This window comes from Trichosurus vulpecula, chromosome X (genome assembly GCF_011100635.1).
Source record: "Trichosurus vulpecula isolate mTriVul1 chromosome X, mTriVul1.pri, whole genome shotgun sequence".
NCBI lineage: Eukaryota > Metazoa > Chordata > Mammalia > Diprotodontia > Phalangeridae > Trichosurus > Trichosurus vulpecula.
Genome location: NC_050582.1, coordinates 24,998,592 through 25,023,467, shown reverse-complemented (window position 1 = coordinate 25,023,467; position 24,876 = coordinate 24,998,592). Strand labels below are relative to the sequence as shown.

Here is a 24,876-nt window from a genome sequence, read left to right as displayed (position 1 = left end):
CTCAGGCTTGGGTGACTTGCAAATGCAGATCAGATCCAGAAACTTATTTTCTTCCCGGAGTTCCAAGGGCAGGAAGGAACACAGCTTTGGGAGCGCCTCTGGGCAAAAGATAAAGGAGGTTACACCTAGTGGAAGTGTTCATTAGAGCCAATTACAACTTGGTTCATCCGCTTTGTTATTAAACAACCTCCCAGAGCTCTCAATTGGGGAAGAAACAGAGGAAGACCAAGGCACAGCTTAGTAGGATGTAAAGGAAAAGTTGATAAGAATGGCTTCCACTTCTTTGGCTTCCCAAGCTCTTCCCTCACCAGGGTCCAAGACCAGAGCCCCCAAATTCCTCCTCTACAGAGGAGCTCTGTGGGAGGGAAAGTTGTCCAAGGTCACACAACTTGAACCCACGTCCCTGGCCCTCCAAGAACGGTGTTCTGTCCTCCATCAGGCCACACTGCCTAGTTCCAAGTTGGAGATTTCTTCCATCCTCAAACGACATCAAACTGGCAACAATTAGATTACTTTGGGGATAGCCTCCTACTTTGCTCATAGCACAATCATGAAGTTTAGGCCTTTAGAGACATCAGGTTGTCATTGTACAGATGAAGCAACTCAGGCTCAGAAAAGTCCAGTGGTTCTTGGTGGGAGGGGGGTGGGGGAAGCACCAGAATCCCGATTTCTTGCCTCCTGATACAGCCGATTTGAACCACCTCCTGCTAGTACCTCCTGCCCTTCCAAGTTACTTGCTGTATATGTATCTTGCATTTGCTTCTCGGTACATATGTAGACCTTGAGGTCAGAGAATTTCCTGTTTGCCTTAGTATCTCCAAAACCTAGCTCAGGGCCTGGCATCTGAGAGATGGCTTGTTAAATGGAACTGAATTGGTCTTACCACCTTAGCTGTAATTGGGGTGGGGGATACAATTATGTTGGCTTTTTTCCTTACTGCGCTACTATTTATCGGGTAATACATCAATAACCACAAAGCGCTTTGGAAGTACTGAAGGCCGAGCATTATTATAGCATCTGAATACATCTGCATTCTGAAGCTTAGAAATAGAGCATTACCTGCAGAGATAATAGCATGGTGAATGGAAGGGTCTCTAGGAAAAGAACCAGGAATGGGGTGCCCATGTTAAAGGGTCGGCCTGGCAAGAGAAAAGGAATTAAGTACCGTTGAGTTGCATTGGGGTCATCTCACTTTCTACAAATGTCAGCAACTGGAAGCGTATAATTAGAAGCAACCAAAAAATGGAGAAAGGAAAAATACTCAGGAAGAGATTCTTCGAGAGAATAATCATACAAGATGGGGCAAGAATGGGAAGGGGGGTGGTGGGGGAGGGTGTGTGTGCGGTTTCAATTAGAATGAATAAAAGCCTCAGCCCAGAACAAAACTCCCATCTGCCCCTCTCTGTCTTTAGGTTTCATATTCTCCAGGCCTGTAAACAAAAGTCAGACTATTTAAGATTCACAGAATCAAAGGAGAAGGGACCTTAGAGTTCCTCTCCAGGTGCTCTCAACTTGGGCCCTGGGAACCTTTTCTTTTTTTTTTTTTTTCAAATCTCAGTATCATGGATTTCCTTTGCAATCCTATAGATTGGATTTCAGTTATTTAAAACGTTATTTGGAGGTGTCCATGGCATAAAAGAAAGGTTAAGAATGCTGGCTTTTAACTTCACTTTACAGATGAGGATACTAAGGCTCACGGCAGGGTGGGGGGCACTTACCCAAGGTCCACCAAGCCCCCAAACTGGGGTCTTCTCTCAGTCCATTAGCATAGCCTCTTACTATCATCTTCGTACAGGTTCGACAAGTCTTCCTTTTCCATCCTTAAAACTGTATGTGGGGCCTGAAGATCAAATACCTACACAACTACTCATTAGCAGCCTTCCTGTCTCCAACCCTTTCCTATCCTGTATTCTCTAAGCCATCCAAATTACCTGCTGCTTTGACCACATCACGCTCTGCCAAAAAGCCCTCCTCACCCTCCATATCAAATTACTCGTTTTCCCTTTTAAGGCCTTCCATCAATCCCTTGCACTCTAGTCTCCCTCTTCCTATCCTTCCACCTGCCCTCCTTTTCTGTCAGCCCCTTTGTCCCCATCTCACAATCCTACTACACACCCTGGAACAAAGCTCCTCTTACCTAGCCAGCTGCTAAGGCATCTTTCTTCATGTTCCTCCAATCCTAACACAGGCTGACTAGATGTGGGTGGGGTAGAGTGTGGTTCCCTGGGTTCCATAGGCTGAGATTGGGTTTCAAAACAGATGCAAAGACAAGGATGCTCCCATTCAAATCCAATCCCGACAGCTTCCCACCTCCCTGCCCTCCCTACACACTCCAAAGCAGATGTGCAATGTCCCTCCAATGGCTGTGGTTGCCAGGCAGTACGACAGTTGTATCCCTCCTCAAATGGTACCTGGGTGATTTACCATGGGGAGTTAATTCATATCTACCTTGCCCAAAGCAAAAGATGGTCTCCAGGGCTTAGCTAGTAACTAGACTTTTCAAGTCCTAAATAAATGCCAAAGTCCCACCCATAACAATGTATACATACATAGTCATTTATTAAGTGCCTATGATTAGCCAGGCACTGTGCCAATCTTGGGGAGGGGAAGGTGTGCTAAGCTCTGGAGGTGTAGAGCTGAGCACTGTTGTGAGAGGTAGTGTATTGACAGCCTACCTTAGAGCCAGGAGGATCTCTGTCAAAGGGTACCCTCTGCCACAGACTACATGCGTAAGCCTGGGCAAATCACTTGAGCTCTCATTTCTCAGGGAACTCAGTAAGACTTGTAAATTCCAGGATGGGTGCTGATCTGCAGAGCAAGAATTTCCTTGGAACCTTCTTGATGGCGGAAAGTCTTCATCCTTCGAAAGTAGAATTTAAGAGGCATCTGGTGGTCAGGGCACTGGCCTCAAAGCAGGGAGATCTCAGTTCTTATTCTGCTTTGGCCACTTGCTACCTGTTTGAACATTTGCAGGTCATTTACTAACAGCAGCCAACATGTTCTATAGAGTGCTTTTAGGTTTGTAAAGCACCATTGTTCATGTTATCCCATTTGCTCCTCAGAATGACTCTGGGAGGTAGGTGCTATATTATCCCCATTTCAGAGATGAGGAAACTGAGGCTGAGATGGATTATGTGGCTTGCTCAGGGTCACAGAGATGTCTGAAGCAAGTTGAACTCAACTCTTCTCAACTCTAAGACCATACACTCTACCTGATTCGGGCCTAGCTGCCCCTAACCTATTTAACCTCTCAAAGCTACCAGTTCATTTCTAAGTGAAGATCATAATGCCTATACTGCCTGTGTTACAGGGTTGTGTGAAGAAAGTACTTTGCAAAACTTAAGCCTTAAATTCTATAGGAAAACTTAAACTCTACGGATTCATGGACCTGGAGGCGTGGCCACGCAGGACACTGGCCTCATTAGCCCAAAGCAGCTAAGTCTATACAAGCCCATGTTTCTTCAGGTTTCTTGGCATATACAATTCTTTCTCGTATTCTCCTTACTTTATACATGGGGCTGCAGCTCACTCGATGGCAGATACCCAGTTGAGTTAAACTCATCAGATCTTCAGGCTTTCAAGCCAGTGCCCTTTCCTCTATGATGATGAGCCCAATTTTGTTTGGTACCTCCCTCAGTGGAGGAAGTGTACAGTTTCCCCAAACTGAGTACTAAAGGGAACTGGGATCCTAGTTCTGGTGTGGTTTAAAAAAAAATCATTCTCTTTGTAAATTGGTTTGCTCAGGGCACAGCTAGTGTCAGACCTGGGATTTGAACTGTGCCAACATATGTGTGTGTGTGCATGTGTGGGCACATGCATGCACAAGCTAGCCTCCTCAGGCAAATTCTCCTTAAAATGAAAGATATTTTAATATTGTCTCTGCATCCCCCTCCCCAACCCCGAGTAACTGAGTATCCCATGGGAACACAGATGGCTGCCAATTTTCCATGGCCCATGCTGTTCAAGGGGCTTCAAAATAATGAAAATGAAGTCCGGGGAATGATGTATTTTGGTCACTTTATTAAATGATATTAAATAGTTTAAAGTCCAACTACTAAACAGCACTTTGAATGGTGAAAACACAAGATAGTCTATTGTCATACTTGAATGCTTTTCTTTAAAAACACAATTCCAGTCCTTATATATATATTACAAAACAGCCTTAGAGGAAGAGGTGGACATCTTTTCTACAGTACTTAAGATATTGAATACAGAACTGAAAAGCCGTCTAACAGAAACAAAGGCAAGTCTTCACAGCTGTATGATTTCAGCAGCCAAAGCTGGTTGATGGGACTGAAACATTACTATACAACTGGGACAAAACATATACAATCTCACAATACTAAGCAAAAACGCTTTACATCCAAAGGAAGAAACAGGTTACAAAATGTGGAGAATTTCGCAGGCAAAACTGTATTACAAGCAACATTTTTAATTGTCATTTTTAAGCCATTGCAACTAGTTAAAACATCTAAAACAAATACAAAAATGAGTTTTATTATCTTAATGGTGTATTTGTCTTTAAATATTTGTTAAAGCTTGGTGTTATATTCAAAGCACATAGTATGCAGCTAAAAAGCCAAGTGAGAAGACTGCATGTAAAGTGGTCCAAGTTTTATTTCCAAATCCCTTCTCCTATCTGTTATTCTTCTTTTAATACCTAATTTCATCCATGGTGAAAAATCTCTCTTTTAAATGTTGCCTAAAACTTCCACATCTAAGTCACTGAGCCAAAAAGTCAGACCGTGATGCAAATTCCCAGGTCTGGTAGACCCCATTTACAGTATTTAGGACACATCAATGGGATAGACTGTCTTCAAATATTTGTCTCATACGCTTCAATTTGTCATTTCTTCCAAAGCAAATGCATGTCGGGTTCTCCTTCCCCCAACATCCCAAATTCATTAAATCTGATGAACAACTGGCCAAAGCATCCCAATATATGAAAGTTTATTCAGGGACATTTCACCACAGAAGAAATTTTATTTTAAAAATCCATTTTAGCTGCTTTTGCACCACCAGACCTCACAAATTTTATATCACAAACCAAAATTGAAAACTTCACAAAAATGAAGTCACTCACAATATTTTAGATGTCAAAATACTAGTTCTTTCCAAACATAAAACTGAAATCATTCAAGAATGATTAAAATAACTCAAACAGTTTTAGCTAATGTCGGCAACTCATGTTGAGTCCAATAACACTCAGCGCCTATGCTGTCAAGCTTTTTTTTCCCTCTGTAATTCTTTAGCAGTTTATTACCTGTTATGCCACCATCTCAAACACGTTGAGTTCACTTCTATAATCTAATAATCTTTTTTTGTAGACACTCCATCAACAAAATTTTACGCAAAAAAGATGGTAGGTTTACAATACTGATTAAAAGAACAGAATTAAAAGATTTCTCATTAAAACAATACGATGGAGTATTAACCTAGTAAAATTCATAAAAGTGGGAACTCAAAGGTCTAAATTCACCTTTAAAAAAAAAGAAATAACTCGTGTTCCTAGGAAAACCTAAGAGGGGGTTGTTAGTACGGTGGGAGGTGGCGTTGAGAGAAGAGGGAGAAGAGCACGGAAGCCAGAGATTCTTATCTTGAAGAGGAATGATTTCACAATACTGACAGCACTGGAAATTGTTTAAGCACATTCCTCCTATGAACTGAACATCAGCAGTAGTTCTGCCATTTTGATGTTGTTTATAAAACAGGGTGTGAACCTAACAACCACCATTACTGGCTTAACCCTTAAATGCTTGGAGCTGGATTTTCTTTGCCTGTACCCCGTTGCCAGCAACAGGATGAAGCACCAGCACCGGCACCAAGCGTGATCATCGTGTGCTTTGTGTCAGTGCCAAAGGGGAGAGAGAGAGAGGGAGACAGAGGAGGAGGAGGCAGAGGAGAGAAAAAAGGAAGAAGAAAGGGAGGGGAGAGTAAAGGGAGAGGGAGAAAAAGAGAAAGAGAAGAAGGAGATGGGTGAGGGACAAAGAGTGGGAAGGAGAGAAAAAGGGAGGGAGAGGAAGAAAAATTATTAATATGTGGAAGATACATGATCTGCGTGTGCTTTGTGTCAGTGCCAAAGTGGAGAGAGAAAGAGAAAAGAAATAGAGAAGGGAGGGAGGAGAGGGGGAGTGAGGGATGGACGGAAGGACAGATTGAGAGATAAAGGAAGAGACACACAAATTGGGAGGGAGAAGAAAGGGGGGAGGGAAAGGGGAGGGAGGAAGAGAGAAAATATTAATATATGGAAGATAACCCATAACCCTGAAGTTTATCAATAATTCCAGCACATATAAGTGCAAATTTTAAATGGCAGAAAGACTAGAGAAGAATACCAAATTCTTCGGAAGCTGTACTTAAGGCTGTTGGAACAATTGGAAGTGCAGGACTCGAAAGGGTCAGAGAAGTGGGATTTAAGATATTGCACTCAATCCTGTGTGTTATAAGAGAACCCTCAGCTTCTAAATTGTTGAATCAATACAGGCTTAGCACAAGCCCAGTTTCAAGACTTCAGTCAAAAGGACTCTAAAACCATTTCTGTCACTTTAATCAAGAAATTGATTAGGTACAAAAAGCAATCCCTAATTTGAGGAATCAACTCTAATTAAGAACTCAGCTGTGTGTGTGTGTGTGTGTGTGTGTGTGTCTGTGTGTGTGTGTCTGTGTGTGTATGTATGTGTAAACACTTGGAAATTTGTATTCTTTCCTAAGCTGCTTAAGCTCATGATGATGGCGTGATTGCCAAAAGCAGGCAGAGGAGTTTAGAGAGGAAACCTGGGGAGCTGCTACTGTCATGGAAGGGCTTGTTTTCACTGAAAACAATTTGAAATCTCTCCTGTACTCAACACATGTAAGAAGATTCTAGGCAACATTACTGACCAATGTCAGGGAGAAATGGTCCGTCCTATTTAAAGAAAATCGAAAAGCTAATATGGAACATGTAATTTAAGGGGACCAAACTATTTATACAGTTGAGTTCTGTTAAGCCATTGATTCCTAAAAAAATAAAAGATCTTTCTTTCTTTGATTTGAACAATCCTTTTAGCTCTTCGTGCAAAATCACATTGATTTCCCTTGGGAAGGTCCAGGGTTTTTGCTTCTCATCGGGGGCGGCGCACGCTGCAGCGGCGGAGGCTGCAGGCCGCCGGCCACCGACTGATACATTCCTCTCATATCAATCTGCTGGTAGTTGGAAGGGTTCATGATTAAATTCGGAGGCTTTGGCATCATGAGGTGGTGACTCAGGGCGGCTTGTTGATAAGACATCTGTTGCTGCTGTTGCTGGTTGTACTGCTGCTGGAGCCTCCGGTTCATCAGGATCCGCTGGACGCAGCTGATTAACTGCGGACACAAAGTGGAGCTGTAACCATCCCAGATCCGGAGTCCGGCTGGAAGCCGTGGGCCGTGGGGGAGGGGAGGGGAGGGGGAGGGGCAGGAGCAGGGGCAGGGGGGCCCAAGGACCAGCCCAAAAGGAAAAACCACCTCAGAAACGCCATTTAGGACTAAGTTCTCTTAATGACTCAACCATTGTATTGCAAAGCAGCATTTAGTTTAGTTGCTATAGTGACCAGCTCGCCAGCGGGGAAATTACTCCCGAGTATTAGTTACAGCAGGTCTTCTTTATTTGAGCGGGTCTCCTTTGTCATCTCTTTGGAAATCTCACATATTGATGAACAAATAAATATTTCTAAAGAAAAACACCAACAGAGAAAAAGCACTTCCAGTTGGGATAATTACCACCCCAAAGAGAACTTCAAACCACACAGTTCCCCAGGGCTTTCTAAGTGACACCCAAGGCTACCGAAGTGAATTCCCTGGAGCCAAGAATCGAAGCTGGCTTCACAAGGGCCAACAGCGGGCAACGGGATGCCCTGGTAAGGACCGATCAGCAAGGATTCCCAGAGACTACATTGGCATAAAAAATGATTCGAATGCAGTATTAAAAGGGGGGCTGGAGGGGATAAGATATCTTAGACAACGGTCTCACCTCCTAGTCTTCCGAATGGAATTATAGACAAGTACACATGTTGGGGAAGTTGGGGGCGGGAGGGAAGGTTAACATGGTCTAAGTTAGAAAAATCAAAGGAAAATTGTGATATAGATGATTTCATAAACGAAGCAATATCAAGAAGAACCAACCTGGTTTTCAGCTTGTGGCTGGGATCTCTCCCAGGAAGACCCAACCACAATCTTCCCAGCATATACTTTTCCACATCCATCAGTTTCAATTGAATAGAATAAAGTACAATTTAAAGGCTCAGGGAACTCTTACCATCTGTTGTTTTGTCAATACATCATTGTAGATTGCTTCTCTCCTTTTCACATCAAGCTCCTGGCTGGCTTGTCTATTTAAAGCCAAAGCTTGCACTTGGGCTTCTGTCAGATTCATGTTTTCCTTCCACTAAAATGGAAAAGATTGGATTTAGTCCTAGACAACAGTAACTCAATCTGCAGAACTTGTAACACTGCAAAGATTGCAAACAGGGGACTTAAAAAGCTCTTCCTTTGGAGCGCTGATCCAGGGGCCACAATGGTTCAAAGACAGAGTGTCCCAGACCTATGCACTGATTCACTTAAACAGTGACTTTCAATTGGGCTGATCATCCCATTCACAAGCACCAGTGAAAGAAAATAAGGCGTACATTTCTCTGGCTGGTCAATGTCCTGGTTCAAATCCCAGTTCAGACACCCAGTTCTGGGTAAGTCCGTTCATCTCTCTGAGCCTCAGTTTCTCCATCTGTAATACTATATTACAGGGCTATGGAGCTAAAGAACTTTGTAAAAAAAAAAAAACCACCCTCAAGTGCTATACAAATGTCAGTTATCACAGTAACAATTTTCATAGATCCACATCCAGCCATCTCCTTTTTTGACACCCCAGTTTTTTTCCTTAACTGCCCAAGGATTCTACAATGCACCATCAGTGCTACTGTTCTTGTTACTAATATGGTACAGTAAGAAATGGAAAAGAAACAACAAAGTGAATTATGAGATGCTTTAAAAGTTTCTAGTTACATTTTGGGTAAAACTAGTCAAACAACAATCCAAAAAATTCTTTCAGGGAGCTTCTCCCCTTCCCCAGCTGGACCAGATGAAGGTCATTACGAGCCCGCTTCACTGGCTGGTCCGCAGGTGCCTTTGATAAGTTGATGGACTTCAACCAATGAGCGGGCTCTCCATGTAGGCAGAGCCAGGACAGTCCTAGATATAACAATAACTGACATTTGCATAGTCCTTTCAGTTAGGGAAACTGCTTATATTTATTACCTTATGTGATCCTCACAACAGCCTTGAAAAGTAGGTGCTGCAGGTACTATATGCCTCAGTTTACAAATAAGGAAACCAGCGGTCACTAAAGATGAGCTCATTTGCCCAGGGTCCCACAGCTAGTGAAGGAGTGTGTGCCAGAGGAGGTCTGTATCATAGTTTTTGTCAGACAGATTTTTAAAAGAGGGGCAAAATGATTTTTCAGAGGCTCTAGGTGAACTGCCTACTTTGCCCTCAAGCAAACAAATCTATTCAACATGGGGAGGGAAAAATAAGAAAAAATGTCTATGTAACTCACTACAGCTGAAATGATGTCTTCTAGCGGCTGAATCCTCACTGCTGTCACACTGTTTGTCGCTTCTACAACTTTTTCTCTGCCTTGATTAATGAGGTCCTGGAAGAATTCAGTTATGTTAAATCCAACCAACATTTATGCAATAGCTAACAGTATGTTAGTTATTCAGGCAAAAAAGGAGTGAGAAAAGCACCACAGTACATTGGCCAAAACACTCCCCAATTTGCCAGGCTTATTTTGTAAATATGTTTTACAATGGAATGTCCTAGCCAAATTCATGGCTGATGATATGGAAGAAAAGGTCCGATGTTAAGGAGCACATCTGGGAGGAAGATAACAAACTCCATGGGAATTAGAAGTTTAAAACAAATCCCCTCTCCCCATTACCAAAAACAGGACGCTTTCCTGGAAAACAAAGCTATTACATGACTGATGAGATAGAGTCAATTCTAGCTCCATCACTTCACAATCTATTTCAGAGCTTTAAAACACTTCAGGTCCTTAACATCACAGCCCTACTACATATTGGCTGCAGGACTACATCGGAACATAAACTCATTCATAAATTCTAACCCATACCAAATGAAAAACTCCAATCGATATTGGTTTATTTAGAAAAAAAACCAGCAGAGTTTGAAGTGTTATTTCCCTAGCCAATCAGCTCGCCTACTGGGCTATAATGAAACTACTGGCTAATACAAATCTAGCTATAGCCACCTTCCTCCTGTTTCACAAACAGGTTTTAACCTATTAAGTTGGTTTGTTCATTTAATAAACATTTATTAAGCACCTACTATGTGTCAGGCAGTGTTACTAAGCACTGGAGATACAAAAAAGAGGCAAAAGACAGCCTCTGCCTTCAAGGACCATATAATCTAATGGGAGAGACCACACACACACACACACACACACACACACACACACACACACACACACAGCAAATACAGGATAAATAGGAAATAATTAACAGAGGGAAGGCAATTGGAATTAAGAGGGGTTTCTAGGGAAGGCTTCCTGTAGGAGGTGAGATTTTATTTGGGAAGCCAGGAAGGTCAATAGTCAGAGTGGAGGAGAGAGACAGCATTCCAGACATTGGGGACAGCCAAAGACAATGCCCAGAGCTGAGAGATGGAGGGTCTTGTACATGGACCAGCCAAAAGGCCAGTACACTGGATCCAAGGGTACACGTTGGGGAGTAACATCTAAGAGGACTGGAAGGGTAGGAGGGGGCTAGGTTAGGAATGCCAAACAAAGTCTTTTATATTTTTTCCTGGAGGTGAGAGGAAATCACTGGAGTTTATTGAGTAGGAGAGTGACATGGTCAGACTTGCACTTTAGGAAGATAATTTTGGCAGCTAAATGGATGGATTGGAGTGGGAGGGACTTGAAGCAGGGAGACCTAACAGTCACTATGGTAATAATCAAGGCGGAGGGGATGAGGGCTTGCATCAGAATGGGAGCACTGCCGGGGTGGGGGGGCACATTTGAGAGATATTGCAAAGGTGAAATCGACAGGCCTTGGATATGAAAGGTGAGATATAGAGAGGAATCCAGGATGATTCCTGCGCAGTGAGCCTGAGGGCCTGGGAGGATGGTGTTGCCCTCAGCCGTAATAGGGAAGGCAGGAGAGGGGAAGGGCTTGGGGAAAAGGCAATGAGTTCCATTTTGGACATGTTGAATTTAAGATGTCTGCTGGACATCCAGTTTGAGGAGATGTAAGACTGGATGGAAGTCAGCAGAGATCTGGAATGGTCTAAGAACAGAAGAAAAGTTTCTTGCATTATTATCTACGATTCTATTCATAGGAAAAATTTTGAGAAGCACTCAGCTCTAGGACATTTAAAAGATGCCTTTCCATATCCATATTTCTTACTCCACAACTTACCTCCAGCTGCTGATTACTCATTGCGGACAGGGCTCCCAAGTTGAAAGGAATATACGGGGTTTGAGAGTTGAAATTGACAGGAGGTAAACTGGTCCCAGTTGGCATATTGAAGCGCATGGTGAGTCCCTAAAAAAAACCCCAAAAATCATTTTTCACATACTTAAACCTTTAAATTCTGCATCACCATTGTGTTTGAAAAGGAATCTACTTGTCTCAGATCTAGCAAATTATTAACACTCTTCCACACACAAACAAAAGTCCTTTTTTCAGCCGAAACCAAGATCTTATTACATAGAAAGCTTTAACCTGTAAACGCGCCCCTCTTTTTTTTTTTTTTTTTTTTGAGATTCCCACAGAACTGAGTTTTTCAGAGAATTCTGATGACAACTATAGCATCACATGAAAGCCAGAGAGGTTTTGGCACAACAAATTTGGGGGAGTTTTAAAAGGATGCAGTATCAAGATAACTTTTCCCATGACTGAACATACACATTTTTACTAAAATTCATCTTTAAATGGATTTTTAAAAATCATAATTTTTAAAACTTTTTTTTTGTTTTTTAAAAAAAGAAAGTTACTGTTGTAGGCTGAGTAGCCAATAATAGAATCTGCACCCATATCCTGATATACTTTCTCTAATAACTTAGTTTTCATAATAAATAGGGTAACAGAACATCAACCAAGACCTGAATAATTAGACTTACTGTAACTAGAGTTGGGGTATTAGTAAATATAGCTGGTACCTGTTCATCCATGCCCCTCAATGCAGTAATCTTCTCCTGTTAGCAAGCAATGGGAAACCATGGATTGAATGGAGAATAACCAGGTTTTTACCCTATACAATCTCCTCATCTGTGAGGTGAGGGGGTTGGATTAGATGGCCTCTAAAGTCCTTCTAAGCTCTAACAGTCTTTAAGTCTAGGAACTGGGAACACACAAACTTGAGAGGATACAATGCTGGTCAGCTGTCCCACCCCCCTGCCCCCCCTCCCCCAACGGCTCACCCACCCCTCCCCACCACAGCTTTCCCCATGGGACCCTGATACTTTTCCATGACATGTAGTGGACAGTGTGGAAAGCAGAAAGAGGCAGGTAGTGGAAAGAACACAGGATTTGGAATCCAAAATAGAGGATCATAGATTGAGAGCCAGAAGGCACCTCAGAGGAACTGAGTCCAACTCCCTTAATTTACAGATAAGGAAAAAGGCACACAGAGGTGAAGTGACTTGTCCAAGGCCACACAAACTGTATGTGACCAGCAAGATTTGAACCCAGCTCCTGACTCCAGAACCAATGCTCTTTCCACTGTACCATGTTGCTTCTCAACTCTGCTATTTACTTGGTTGATTTTGGCTAAGTAATTTCACCTCTATGGGCCTCAGTTTTTAAGGATCATAGATCTACAGCTGTAGGCGATTTAAGATGTTCAATCCCCATAATTTTAAAGATGGGAATTGAGGAAGGGGAGGCAATTAGTGACTCGTGCAATATCATACTTAATACTTACTTGCTTAGTCTTACTTAATTTTTAATTATATTAGAATTTATCATCATTATTATAATTACTTAGTGTTTCAAGGAGTTGGGATTCAAACCCAGGTGTCCTGCTTCCCAATCTAGCAGGATCTCCCCACTATGCCACATAGCCTGGAAGACCCTTTCCAATTTTAGATACTGTGGTTCAATTGTTTCAGTTGTGACTGACTCTTGGTGATCCCATTTGGGGTTTTCTTGGCAGAGATACTGGAGTGGTTTGCCATTTCCTTCTCCAGCTCATTTGACAGATGAGGAAACTGAGGCAAACAAGGGTGAAGTGACTTGCCCAGGGTCACACAGCTAGGAAGTGTCTGAGGCCGGATTTGAACTCACAAAGATGAGTCTTCCTGACTCCAGGCCTGGAATGCTATCCACTGCAGCGCCACCTAGCTGCCCTAATTGTAGATCCTATCAACCTCTATTTCTTCTTCAAGGAATACCCCTCACTGGGCCCTTGCTCCAAATGGTCAGACTCTAAATGAGGACCCCATTTGCCACTGGGAAAGGGGGTGGCCTTACCTTCTTTTCAGCTTCATATTCGGCCCAAGCCGCTTTCCTCTCCTCCTCAGTCAACTCTTCTTCTTCTTTGTGGTCCAAAAGAGAATCATGCTCATGATATCCTACAATGTGCTCTTTATGTATCTGAAGCAATTCTGCAAGGATTGTGTCCTGTTCAGATGTGTAAAGAAGGGATAGAGCATGAAGTTCTTATAATAAAATGCATGCTGTAACGCTAAGAGCGTCTGCTAACTGCTGGCACTTGATCCTAGGAATACTATTTTTAAAAAAAGAATGGCAATAACAAATCTAGGAAGTACCAAACAATCCTTCAAGGGTCCGCAATTTCCTGGGCTTGGATAGAGATTGTGACATGCCCACATCACATGAGGATCTGTTGAAGGGATGGAACTACCATGTGGAGTGGGGATTGGTTCGTCTTGTTCTGTCATTGCCCCTGGCTCTATCCTTTGGGGCCAAACGGAAATCCTGCAAATGTTCCTCCAAATGTTCTCTTCTGCAAAGTTTGTGATGCTTACAGACCATGTTCATGGGCAGCAGAGAAATAACCAACAGATAGGGGGAGATTAATACAGCAAACTCCTGGAGAGGATGGATTGAAGGACCAGCTAGAGGAGAGTTGGGCAAGGAAAAAGCGTTGCCTCTTCTTCAGAGCTATGAATGAGGGGAGAGTGGGCGAAGATTTAGAGAGGCTTTAAGGCATGGGGTGGGGATGGGGGATAAGGGAGAGAGAACAGGGGACAATCTCTCATTGGAAGAGAAGAATGAACATCTGCTGAGAGGGAGTGGAAGAAGCCAGAGGGTCTTTAAATTGGGGGAAATCTCTGCAAAAGCACTGAGGGGAATGGAAGAGAGAAGCAATCAAGGGTGAATAAAAGCTTTGCTGTACAGCAGATAAGGGTCAAAATGAAAGCAGAATAAAGAAATTTGTGGGGCAGCTAGGTGACGCAGTGAGTAGAGCACCGGCCCTGGAGTCAGGAGGACCTGAGTTCAAATCCGACCTCAGACATTTGATACATGTACTAGCTGTGTGACCTTGGGCAAGTCACTTAATCCCAACTGCCCTGCCAAAAAGCAAAAAAAAAAAAGAATAAAGAAATTTACTTCAGTATCCATAGCAACTCAGAAGTACGAGCAGAGAAGGGTGGCATGATTGAGGGTTGGTAACTGGCAAAGCATGAATGAGAGTAGGACAAGGAAGTCAAAGAGTAGGACAGTGCATAGTTGAACTGGTCAATTATAGGTTCAAAGATGTGAAGAGAGAAAAGGGAGACCAAAGCAGGGGTGATAAGAGAAACCAGAGATTGTGGTGAGGATATAGAGCAGGGTCAGATGGAGAGGAAGAGATGGAAGGAGAGAATACTGATCAGAAAGGGGAATTTCAGAGTTCTAGATTAAGGGGAGGGCAGCTAAGTGCCAGGCTGGAGTTAGGAAGACTCATCTTCCTGAGTTCAAATCTAGCTTCAGACATTTACTAGCTGGGTGACCCTGGGCAAGTCACTTCACCCTGTTTGCCTCAGTTTCCTCATCTATCAAATGAGAAGGAAATGGCAAAACTGCTCCAGCATCTTTGCTAAGAAAACCCCAAATGGGGTCACAAAGAGTCAGACACGACTGAAAGGACTAAACAACAAGATGAAGGGGTGGCAGTTATGGGCAGTGATGAGAATGAGGGTATGACAATCTCTGGGGGCAGCTGAGAGAAGTAGGGCATGGAAACTGAGGTTGATGAACTGGGAGGCCAGGATGTTGGCGAGGACATTAACATGAATATGGAAGTTTCCAAATACATGGGAAGGGATAGAGTAATAAGGGAAGATGTGTCAGTTACCTAACTAGTTGAGAAAGGAGAAAGAGATAACAACAAAGAAGAATCTGAAAGGGGTGAGAAGGATGGATGAAATAAATCTCAATGAAAAGGCTGCTGAATGATGATGGAAGGGAGGTCTGAAGGGGGTGCAACGGAGAGAGTCTTCTGGAGATTGCCGAGTTCCCTTGAATGCAAGAAGATGAAAGGAATATGAAAAAGGAGACATCCAAGGGGGAGGGAAATTTAATGATTAAGCAGAAGTTTCTAAAAGAAAGTATGGAAAGGGTAGACAGAGAAGGAAAGAGACTAGGGAGTGTCAGGATTTAACTGGATAGAGATGACAGTAGGGGAGAGGTAGCCAAGGAAGGTGCCCAATTCATCACCAGGATTAAAGGGAGCAGGTGATACAAATTTCTACCCACAGACATCAAACGTGTGGAACCTCTACCTTTTAGGGTCTGATGATGGAAGGCAGTTTGGGTTCAACGTCTCCTCTCCAAACACCAGGGAGCTGTGCATGAAGGAATTCAGAGCAGCGGTCTGGGTACCCAGGGACTGGACTGAATTTGCATATGGCACCATCTCGGGAGTTATACCTAAGATGGTGGGAGATGAGGCCTACCCCAAATCTACATGTGGAACGTTTATCTGGCTCTGGGACAGGCCTAATGTCACCCTGTGGTTGACCTGCTGAAGGATCTGAATTTAGCTAGTACAATCCCCAGATGACAGACACACTGTCCATCACTGGGACTAATAGGGAAAGCCTTTCCAGACTGACAGGATATGCCAGCACTTACAGAGAACTCAGGTTCTCATCCATACCACAAGGAAGATTTTGGCAGAAGTGATAACACCGTTTTTCTGTCATGTGAGAATTTCAAAATGAAATATCTTGTGGATTTGTTGTCAATTAGATTATAAACATTTTTTCCCCTCAACTCTCAGACATAAAACTTCATTTTTCTCCGGGTCTTTCTTTCCAACTGTTCATTCTATGTATTTCTGGATGGACAGGCCAAATCCAGTGCTCATGCAGTATAGCCTAACCCTATTTTCCATAATTCTACACCTAAACACTGGTACCCTAGGAGCTTGCTCCAAAGACTATTTACACACATATAACAACTACTACTTTATCAACTATTAACCAGGGGATCAATGAGCCCACTTCTGTCAAGCAATAGTTTGACAAATCCCAGAAATTGGAGTTGGAAATTATTCTAAATGGAATGGAGAAGGGTTATGCTGTTATGCATAGTCCTCACATTTAAGTTCTTTTCAGTCACCTAGCCCATCAACCACAAATCAGGTTGCAAGGACCCAGATTAATTGAAGCATTGGGATCTAGTTTGCCTGTCATTCATCCACGGTTTCAAGCATCGTACATATATTAAAAGTCAGTCTTTGTAAGCCTTCTTCCAATTTCTGCTCCATGCTGGAATAGATCATGCTCCAGGCTAGAACCCTGCCTTGCCATTAGGTTATAAAGAACACTTCCCCTTAGGGCTACTTTAGAGAGAAAAAATAATAGAATTCATTAGGAAGAATATAGGATCTAGAACGTCAAAGATAAAAAGTAAGAGTGAAGGGAGAATAGCTCCTTTAGACCTCAGATCTACTTAAGCTATATGATTCTAATTATTTGGAACAAGTAAAGAAATGGAATCATGGAACAATGGAACAAAGCACAATGGATCAATGGAACAAGGCTGAAAGATTGCTCCCAACCAGTAATAATTGGTGTGAATTCATTCTATCTTGCTTGACCCAGAAGCAGGACACTCTTCTTCTCTATAGTCATCTTCCTGCCACACTGCCACTCCTGTACAACCTCCATCCTGCCCCGCCCTTTCCAAAGACATGTTAACCAACTGCCTATACTCAGTATTCCCTGTGATTTCCCTGAACAAGAAATATACTCTTCTCTAATCACTACTCCCTTATATACATGTTGTCTTCCGATATTAGAATATAAGCCTCCTGAGGGCAGGGACTGGTCTTGCTCTTACCATTTGTATCCTAGAACTTAACTTAGTACAGTGCTTGTCATACAGTAAGTAAAAGTAAATTCTTAATAGAGGCTTTTACATTTAATAAGAGAAATCAAATCAAAGTAACTCTGAGGTTTCATTTCACGCCCTGAAAATTGGCAAAAATGACAGAAGACAGGAATGTTGTTGTTCAGTCATGTCCAACTCTTCGTGACCCCATTTTGGGGATTTCTTGGCAAAGATGCTGGAGTGGTTTGCCATTACCTTCTCCAGCTCATTTGACAAATGAGGAAACTGAGGCAAACAGGGTTAATTGACTTGTCCAGGGTCACATAGCCAGATCTGAACTCAGGAAGATGAGTCTTCCTGACTCCAGACCCAGCACTCTATCCACTGCAGAGCCTCCTAGCCACCCTTACAGAAAGAGGTAGTCAATATTGAAAGGTGACTAACACACTAATATACTTTTGGTAGAACTGGACTAGTACAGCCACTCACGTAAAATAAATTTCAAGAGAGTGAAAAGAGAAACTAAAATGCTGATACCTTTTGAATTAAGGAGGTCAAAGACAGGAGAAATAAAAAGCCCTATATACAGCAAAATATTCATAGTGGCACTGTTTGTGACAGCAAAGAAGTGGACCGAAGAATAGATGCCCATCGATTGAGGAATGACTAAAGAAAATTGTGGTAGATGACTATAATGGAACATTACTGCTTCTTTAAAATAGAATTATGTAGGATTCAGAGAAGCATGAGAAGTCTCAAATGGAAACTGGAGCATGAAATAAGCAGAACAGACAGGACAATCTATACAAATCCTTTTACTATCTGGATTTAGCATGTGATGGCATTTATTCAGGAAGCTCCAGGCTGTCAAGGGACTGCCATTACCAGGGCAGATCTACACCTGCTGTGAGCCTTAAGAGTCCTAGAGAGCTGCCCTCAGTATGTGTTGGAGGCAAGCCTTGAACCCAGGTTGTCCAGACATCAAGGCTAACTTTCTTTCCACTAAGCTGTGCTGTCTTTTACACAATGTCAACAAAGTAAAAGGAAAAAAAAAACAGTGCTGAATGCTATGTAATTATGATGACCAAGCTCAGCTACAAAGAAGAGATAAGAAAACACATCTCCATTCTTTGCAGAAGTTGGGGATTATGGGTGTGAGGCACTGTAAATACTGTCAGGCTTGATTGCTATTTGCTGAAAAGTTTTCCCCTCTTTCATTTTTATTCTTTGTTATAAGGAGATGGCTCACTTTGTTATAAGAGGGTAGGGGAAGGAATACGTTTAGAAATGACGGTGATGTAAAAACAAACCTTGTATCAATACGAGTTGAAAAAAGGCCTTTTTAAGCAATTTGTAAAAATCCAGATTTGCATAAGAAGTGAAATTAAGTCGCCATACATTAACAATGAAAGTAAAATAGGGGTAAAGTTGGCCAGGTGTCTAACAATGCAAGAAGATCCAGATAATCAGTGAGAAGATCAGGCAAAAGCCTCCATGTTTTTTCCCTGCAAGATGCCAACCTAATAATGCTTCTTTGGAATATCTGTAGTGGCCACAACCATTTGTTCTTCCTATCTAGATCTATGGAGATGCAGCCTGTGTAGCCTTTGAAATATCACTTAACTTGGGGCAGCTAGGTGGTGTGGTGAGCAGAGTACTGGCCCTGGAGTCAGGAGGACCTAAGTTCAAATCTGACCTCAGATACTTGACACACTAGCTGTGTGACCTTGGGCAAGTCACTTAACCCCAATTGCCCTGCCTTCCCCCCTCCAAAAAAAAAAAGATTAAAAGAAAAAAGAAATATCATTTAACTTTAGAAACTACTTATTTTTTCTCAATAAATATTCAGGAACAGAATGTAATATACATCAGATAATTCCTACCTTAATGAAGTAATGAACTCTCTCATTAACAGCAAAGGGTAGTAATTCATCATTTATTTACTCTGACAGCCATATGTACCCACTTTTGCTTTTACTATGTCAGATAACCTCCACGATAATCAAGCACATTGACAGGCACAAGGAAAAATATTTCTGGGAAAAGCCCAAGTAAAAAATGGTTTAGCATTCTTAAAGTGCCACTAATACTTTCTCATCCATCAGTCTGGTACAATGTTGAGTGGAAGGATACTCAATACCACTAGATAATGCGACAAAGGCCAGACAGTGTTACTGGCACAGGCACTTTATTCAGCACATTTAACTGATCATTCCATAGGTTATAGTCTGTTCAAGGGCTATACGGCTCCCCACAAGCAAGATTCAAAGGAATGAACAATAAAACCAGCCAATCTTCTTGGCCAAATCCTTATAATAACTGTGTAAAAAAAAATGACACAGACAAAAGCTTATTGCAAAGGTCAAAGTCCTCTCTACAACTCACCTGATAGGAATAGTATTTTGTTGTTCTCTAACTTTATTGCTGTCGGGCAATAAGTAAGTTCTTAATCCACACCTCAGTTCTTAGTTCTTACGATCTCACACTTTATTTCACAATAGAGAAGATAAATCTTTCAAATTACTAAGGAAGCAGTGTCTACTAAAATAATTAGTTACTGCAAATCAGAATCTGAGTTCATTGTCAGTTACAAGGAAGCAACGTAGCGCTAGAGCTAGGAAGGCCTGAGTTCAAATCCTGCTTCAACACTTACCACCTAGCTGTATGACACCAGGCAAATCACAGAACCTGTTTGCCTCAGTTTCCTCATCTGTAAAATGGGGATAATAAAATACCTGCCTCCTAGGGTTGTTGTTATGGGGGTCAGACAAGATAATATTTGTAAAGTGTTTAGCACCGTGCCTGAAATATGTGTTAAGTTATTTTTTAGTCATGTCTGATTTTCTGTGACCCCATTTGGAGTTTTCTTGGCAAAGATATTGGAATGGTTTGACATTTCTTTCTCCAGCTCATTTTATATATGTGGAAAGTGAAGTAAACAGAGTGAAGTGACTTGCCCAGGGTCACCCAGCTTGTATGTATCTGAGGTCACATTTGAACTCAGGAAGTTGAGTCTTCCTGACTCCAGGCCTGGCACTCTATCCACTGCACCACCTAGCTGTCCATGCCTGACATACAGTAGGTGCTTAATAAATGCTTCTTTCCTTGCTTTCTTATACCATTCCACTGAAGCTTTTACTTACTCTATTTGTATCCATAAGGTAAACATGAATAACAGTGCAATTTCTCTTATAAAACATTTAAGAATATAGGGAGTAGAGAAAAAAGCTGAAAAAACCAGGATGTAACAAATGTAACAGAATTACATTAATATTTGTATCTCTGTGTGTGTGTGTGTATGTGTGTGTGTGTAAAGACTGATGTAAAGGCAAAAGACATCAATAAAAATTTTTTTCAAATATAACTAGTATATTAAACATAACATTGAATATTTTATTTTTTTTAAATGAACACAAATATTCAAGGTGCTATTAATTTCTCAACCATCGTAAGATTACAGACTTGGAGTTAGAAGGAATCTAAGGAGTTATCTAGTCCAATTCCTTTAATTTACAGACAAGGAAACTAAGGCCTGCCAGAGATGCTGACAAGGTCACACCTTAGAAAGGAGCAAAGTGAAGATGTGCGCTCAGATCCTTTGACTCCAAAGTGTACAAATCCTTTCTCAGTGTTACTCTCAGGTTTCATTTGGGGGGGAGGAGGAAGATGGGGACAGATTTGCTCAAAGTAAAGTTTTGACCAATCAGACAGCTACAGTGAATTGTGATAGATGAAGATTTTCCTTTGACAGAGGGACAGAACTTAAAGGAGAAAGAATCACAGAATGTTAGTACTGGAAGGAAACCCAGAAATCACCTAGCCCAAACTCTCAGTTTTACAGAAATACAAATGCATTTTTAAAAATGCTCCTAGGATGATAAAGGGACCTTCTGATTCATGTAGTCCAAAACCTTGAGGAAAACTGCAGGTCAGGGAGTTTATGTGACTTATTGGTGGCAGACTCTGCTTTAGAAACCAGGAGGACCCCGAGTCCAGTACTTCTCTCAATCACAGTAAGCTGAATAGGTGCTCTCTAGGCCCTTGATTTTACAATGGGGATGCTGAGGCCTACAGTAGCTAAGTGATTTGTCCATAGTTACACACAATGGTGGAGAAAGGATTCCAACTCAGTCTTTTGATTCCAAATCCAACGGTCTTTCCACCACATGATGACACCCTGAAATACATGGCTCTACTCCTTTTTCTTCCAAAATCCTCATCCTATGAAAGCTCCAACCCAATCTCCAATGTGGGATTTTCCCCACATCCAAGAATGAGAAGTTCTTTAATAGGTCAACCATGATCAATGTAGAGGCTGGCTGATAGCAGGGTCCAAGCTCTTCCCTAAGCAGGCATTTAAAATATCTTCAGATTACAGGGAAAGAATGTGGCATTTGCCAACATATCCTCTCTCTGTCAGGGTAGTTCTAGAAGGGAAGACTACAAAGCTCGAAATGCAACATTGCCCTCCAGTCAAGCGGTTTGTTGGCAGAACTTCCCCGACGATGCAAGGAGCATCATACTTCCCACAAGAATTCTTCTCTTGCACACCCTTCTCTTGTTAGATAGAGTTTGAAAGGCAAGTAAGCCAGTTTGACTGGAATGCTCAGTGTCTGAGTAAGGCTGCAGCCAGATTGTGAAGAGTTTTGTATTTTTTCCTAAAGGCAATAGTGAGCCATTGAAGATTCTCTTTTTGACACTGTAAGTAGGGCAGATTGGAAGACAGAGAGGCTGGAAGCAAGAGCTATTGAGAAGGCACTGCAGTGGCTCCAGTGAGAGGCGTAAAGGGGTGAACCAGTGTGGTGGCCAAATGAGTAGAGACAAGGGTATATGGGCAAGAGAAGCTGGGGAAGTGGAACTGATGAGATTTTACAACTAACTGGATGTGGGGGGAATGGAGGGAGAGGGAGGAGTAAAGGATGACTCTAGCTGTGAAAATGGGAGACAAGAAGGATCATGATACCCTTAAGAGAAATAGGGAAGTGTGAAGGCAGAATGGGTTTAGGGTGAAGGATAACGACTTCTGTTTTAGACACTCTGAGCCTGAGATCCCTAGAGGACATCCAGGGAGTTCAACAGGCAGTAGTAATGTAGGGTAAGAGTTCAGGACCACGGTCAGCCTGGAGTCATGAAGAACTGAGTTCAAATTCAGCCTCAGATATATACTAGCTGTGTAACCCTGAGGAAGTCACTTAATCCTGTTTACCTCAGTTTTCTCATCTGTAAAATGGAGATCATAAGAGCACCTACCTCCCTGGGTTGTTGTGAGAGTCAAATGTGAGAATATGTGTAAAAGCGCCTGGCACACCGTAAGTGCTATATAAATGTTAGTTATTCTTATCATTATACTATATTGTGGCTAGGCTCACAGCATATAGCAAGTTTGCACCACAGAATCAGAACAGGACCACACTGTGGTTCCAGAATTAAGTTTGACCACTGATGAATACTATGTCCCTAAGACTATTTTGGTTTTTGTTGTTCAGTTGTTTTAGTAGTATCTGACTCTTCATGATCCCATTTTGGGGTTTTCTTGGCAAAGATACTGGAGCGGTTTACCATTCCTTCTCCACCTCATTTTATAGTGGAAGAAACAGAGGCAAACAGAGGTTAAGTGCCTTGAGCAGGGTCACACAGCTAGTAAGTTTCTGAGGCTAAATCTGAACTCAGGTCTTCCTGACTTCAGACCCAGCACTCTATCCATTGCATTTCCTAGCTGCTCTCCCCCTTACCCCCAAGACCATGACTTTTGCTTTCAAATCAGAATTCCACCCCGCCCCCTCAAGTATGGCACACATATACAGAAATTTTTGAAAAAGCTATGGGATTTCTAACATACAAATCACAATTCATATTTGTCTCTTCCTTCTAGCCATAGCTTAGTGTACAACCTCTGTGATGATCCTATGTAATCTTAGGATACAACAAGTAAATAATGGAATTAAAAGAAGAAAGGCATGGGTAACAGGATAGAAAGAAAAGGTTTTGTGGAAATCAGTGAGTCGAGAAAAAGTTATAAAAAGAAAGTTCATACAATGCAAACTCTTAGCCCAATATACAATACTTGAAATATGTGGAGAGTTTCTTTAAAACCTGCATATGTTAACAGTTGCTATAGTAACAATATTATTGAAAACAAAATGGAATATAATCCATATTCGCTTGGCCAACAAAGTCATCAAAATGTGGTTTATATTACATCCAAATATATATGTTTGCTTTCCTTGTTTAAACTTTATTTTGCATTAAATAAGTGATGAAATTTGAAAGCTGAGGAAAGTAGATTTATAGTTAATATTCTTTAAAGATGACTAATTCAAGTAATCAAACGGAACTAATGATAAATTCAAATGGAGATGAATGTAATTAATATTTTAAAACATTTGGCATAATCACAGCATTTTCTTATCAAGTATTTTAAATTCAATTCTGTAAGGTAGGGGGCAAAGAGGAGACTCCTTAGGGGAAAACATATATTTGCCACACAAACAAATGTTTAAGCCTGACTTCATGTTGAACCTCAAGATTTTAATACTTAGAACATGTCATATAAGTATGTACATACCTTATCACTTATTTGATAAATACCTTCTTTCATTTATTCAACAAACATTTCTTAAGCTCCTATTATTCCCAGAAAACTCTATGCTAAAGTTTAAATGAGAAACTGACTCTGCCCCCATGGGCTACCCGTCTACCACAGAGATGAGGCACATACCCTGATAATGACAAAACAAAAATATTACATGACTCTCTGACTCTAAAGAAAGATTCTAGATTCCAAATAAATAAGTTCATGATTCTTTCTTTTAAAACTCACTGGGAGCTGACCTGGAAAAATGAAATCCATGTCCCAAACTAAAGAGTTACTGCATACTAAGGAGCTAGACACATGTGGAGAAGCAGCATGGCACCTGTGGACAGAGAGCTGGCCTCAGACATACAAAGACTTGCCTCCAAGAGAGGCTATATGACCCTGGCTAAGTCCCTTAACCTCTCAGTGCCCCAGGCTACTCTCTAAGACTATGAGTTGCGGAACAGTTGTTGCAGGGAGTTTCCTCATTAGGAGTTCCCTATACCCAAAAACCCACAGGTCTGGTGAGGAAATCTGGGGTAGGAAGCATCGTAGGGTGTCCAAGGGTGAAAGAAATTCAATGGACAACAGCAATATTGATATAAAAGTGTAGTCTAGACTAATGGAAAGATTTAGTTTCATTAAACAGATTATAAATGTGGCAAGAGTGGCAAGCTATAGCTGGAGACAGTCCTTTTTGTGCTGCCAAAACACTGGAAACTAAGAATTGAGGAAGGACCATATAAATGATAGGATATGAATGTAATGGAATACTCTTGTACCACTAGAAATGATAAAAGGGATGGTTTCAGAGAAACCTGCAAAGACTTGTATGCAAAGTGAAGTGAGCAGAACCAGAGGAGCAAGTTCAACAACAACAATGTAAAAATGAACAACTCTGAGAGATTTAACACTGGTCAATGCAATGACCAACCATGATTCCGGAGGACTGAAGATGACATGTTACCTACTTCCTGACAAAGGTGA

At 41.7% G+C, this 24,876-nt stretch overlaps 1 protein-coding gene across 1 annotated transcript in view; it reads right to left on the bottom strand.

Annotated features, from left to right (window-relative positions):
• Nucleotides 1-3,991: 3,991 nt before the first annotated feature.
• Nucleotides 3,992-24,876, bottom strand: part of ATRX (ATRX chromatin remodeler) — a 193,547-nt gene continuing 172,662 nt past the window's right edge. Inside the window, 5 exon segments of the mRNA XM_036740010.1 lie at nucleotides 3,992-7,341; nucleotides 8,273-8,401; nucleotides 9,566-9,661; nucleotides 11,448-11,573; nucleotides 13,503-13,652. Of these exon segments, the coding sequence (XP_036595905.1) occupies nucleotides 7,060-7,341; nucleotides 8,273-8,401; nucleotides 9,566-9,661; nucleotides 11,448-11,573; nucleotides 13,503-13,652 (783 nt within the window). The 3' untranslated portion in view covers nucleotides 3,992-7,059.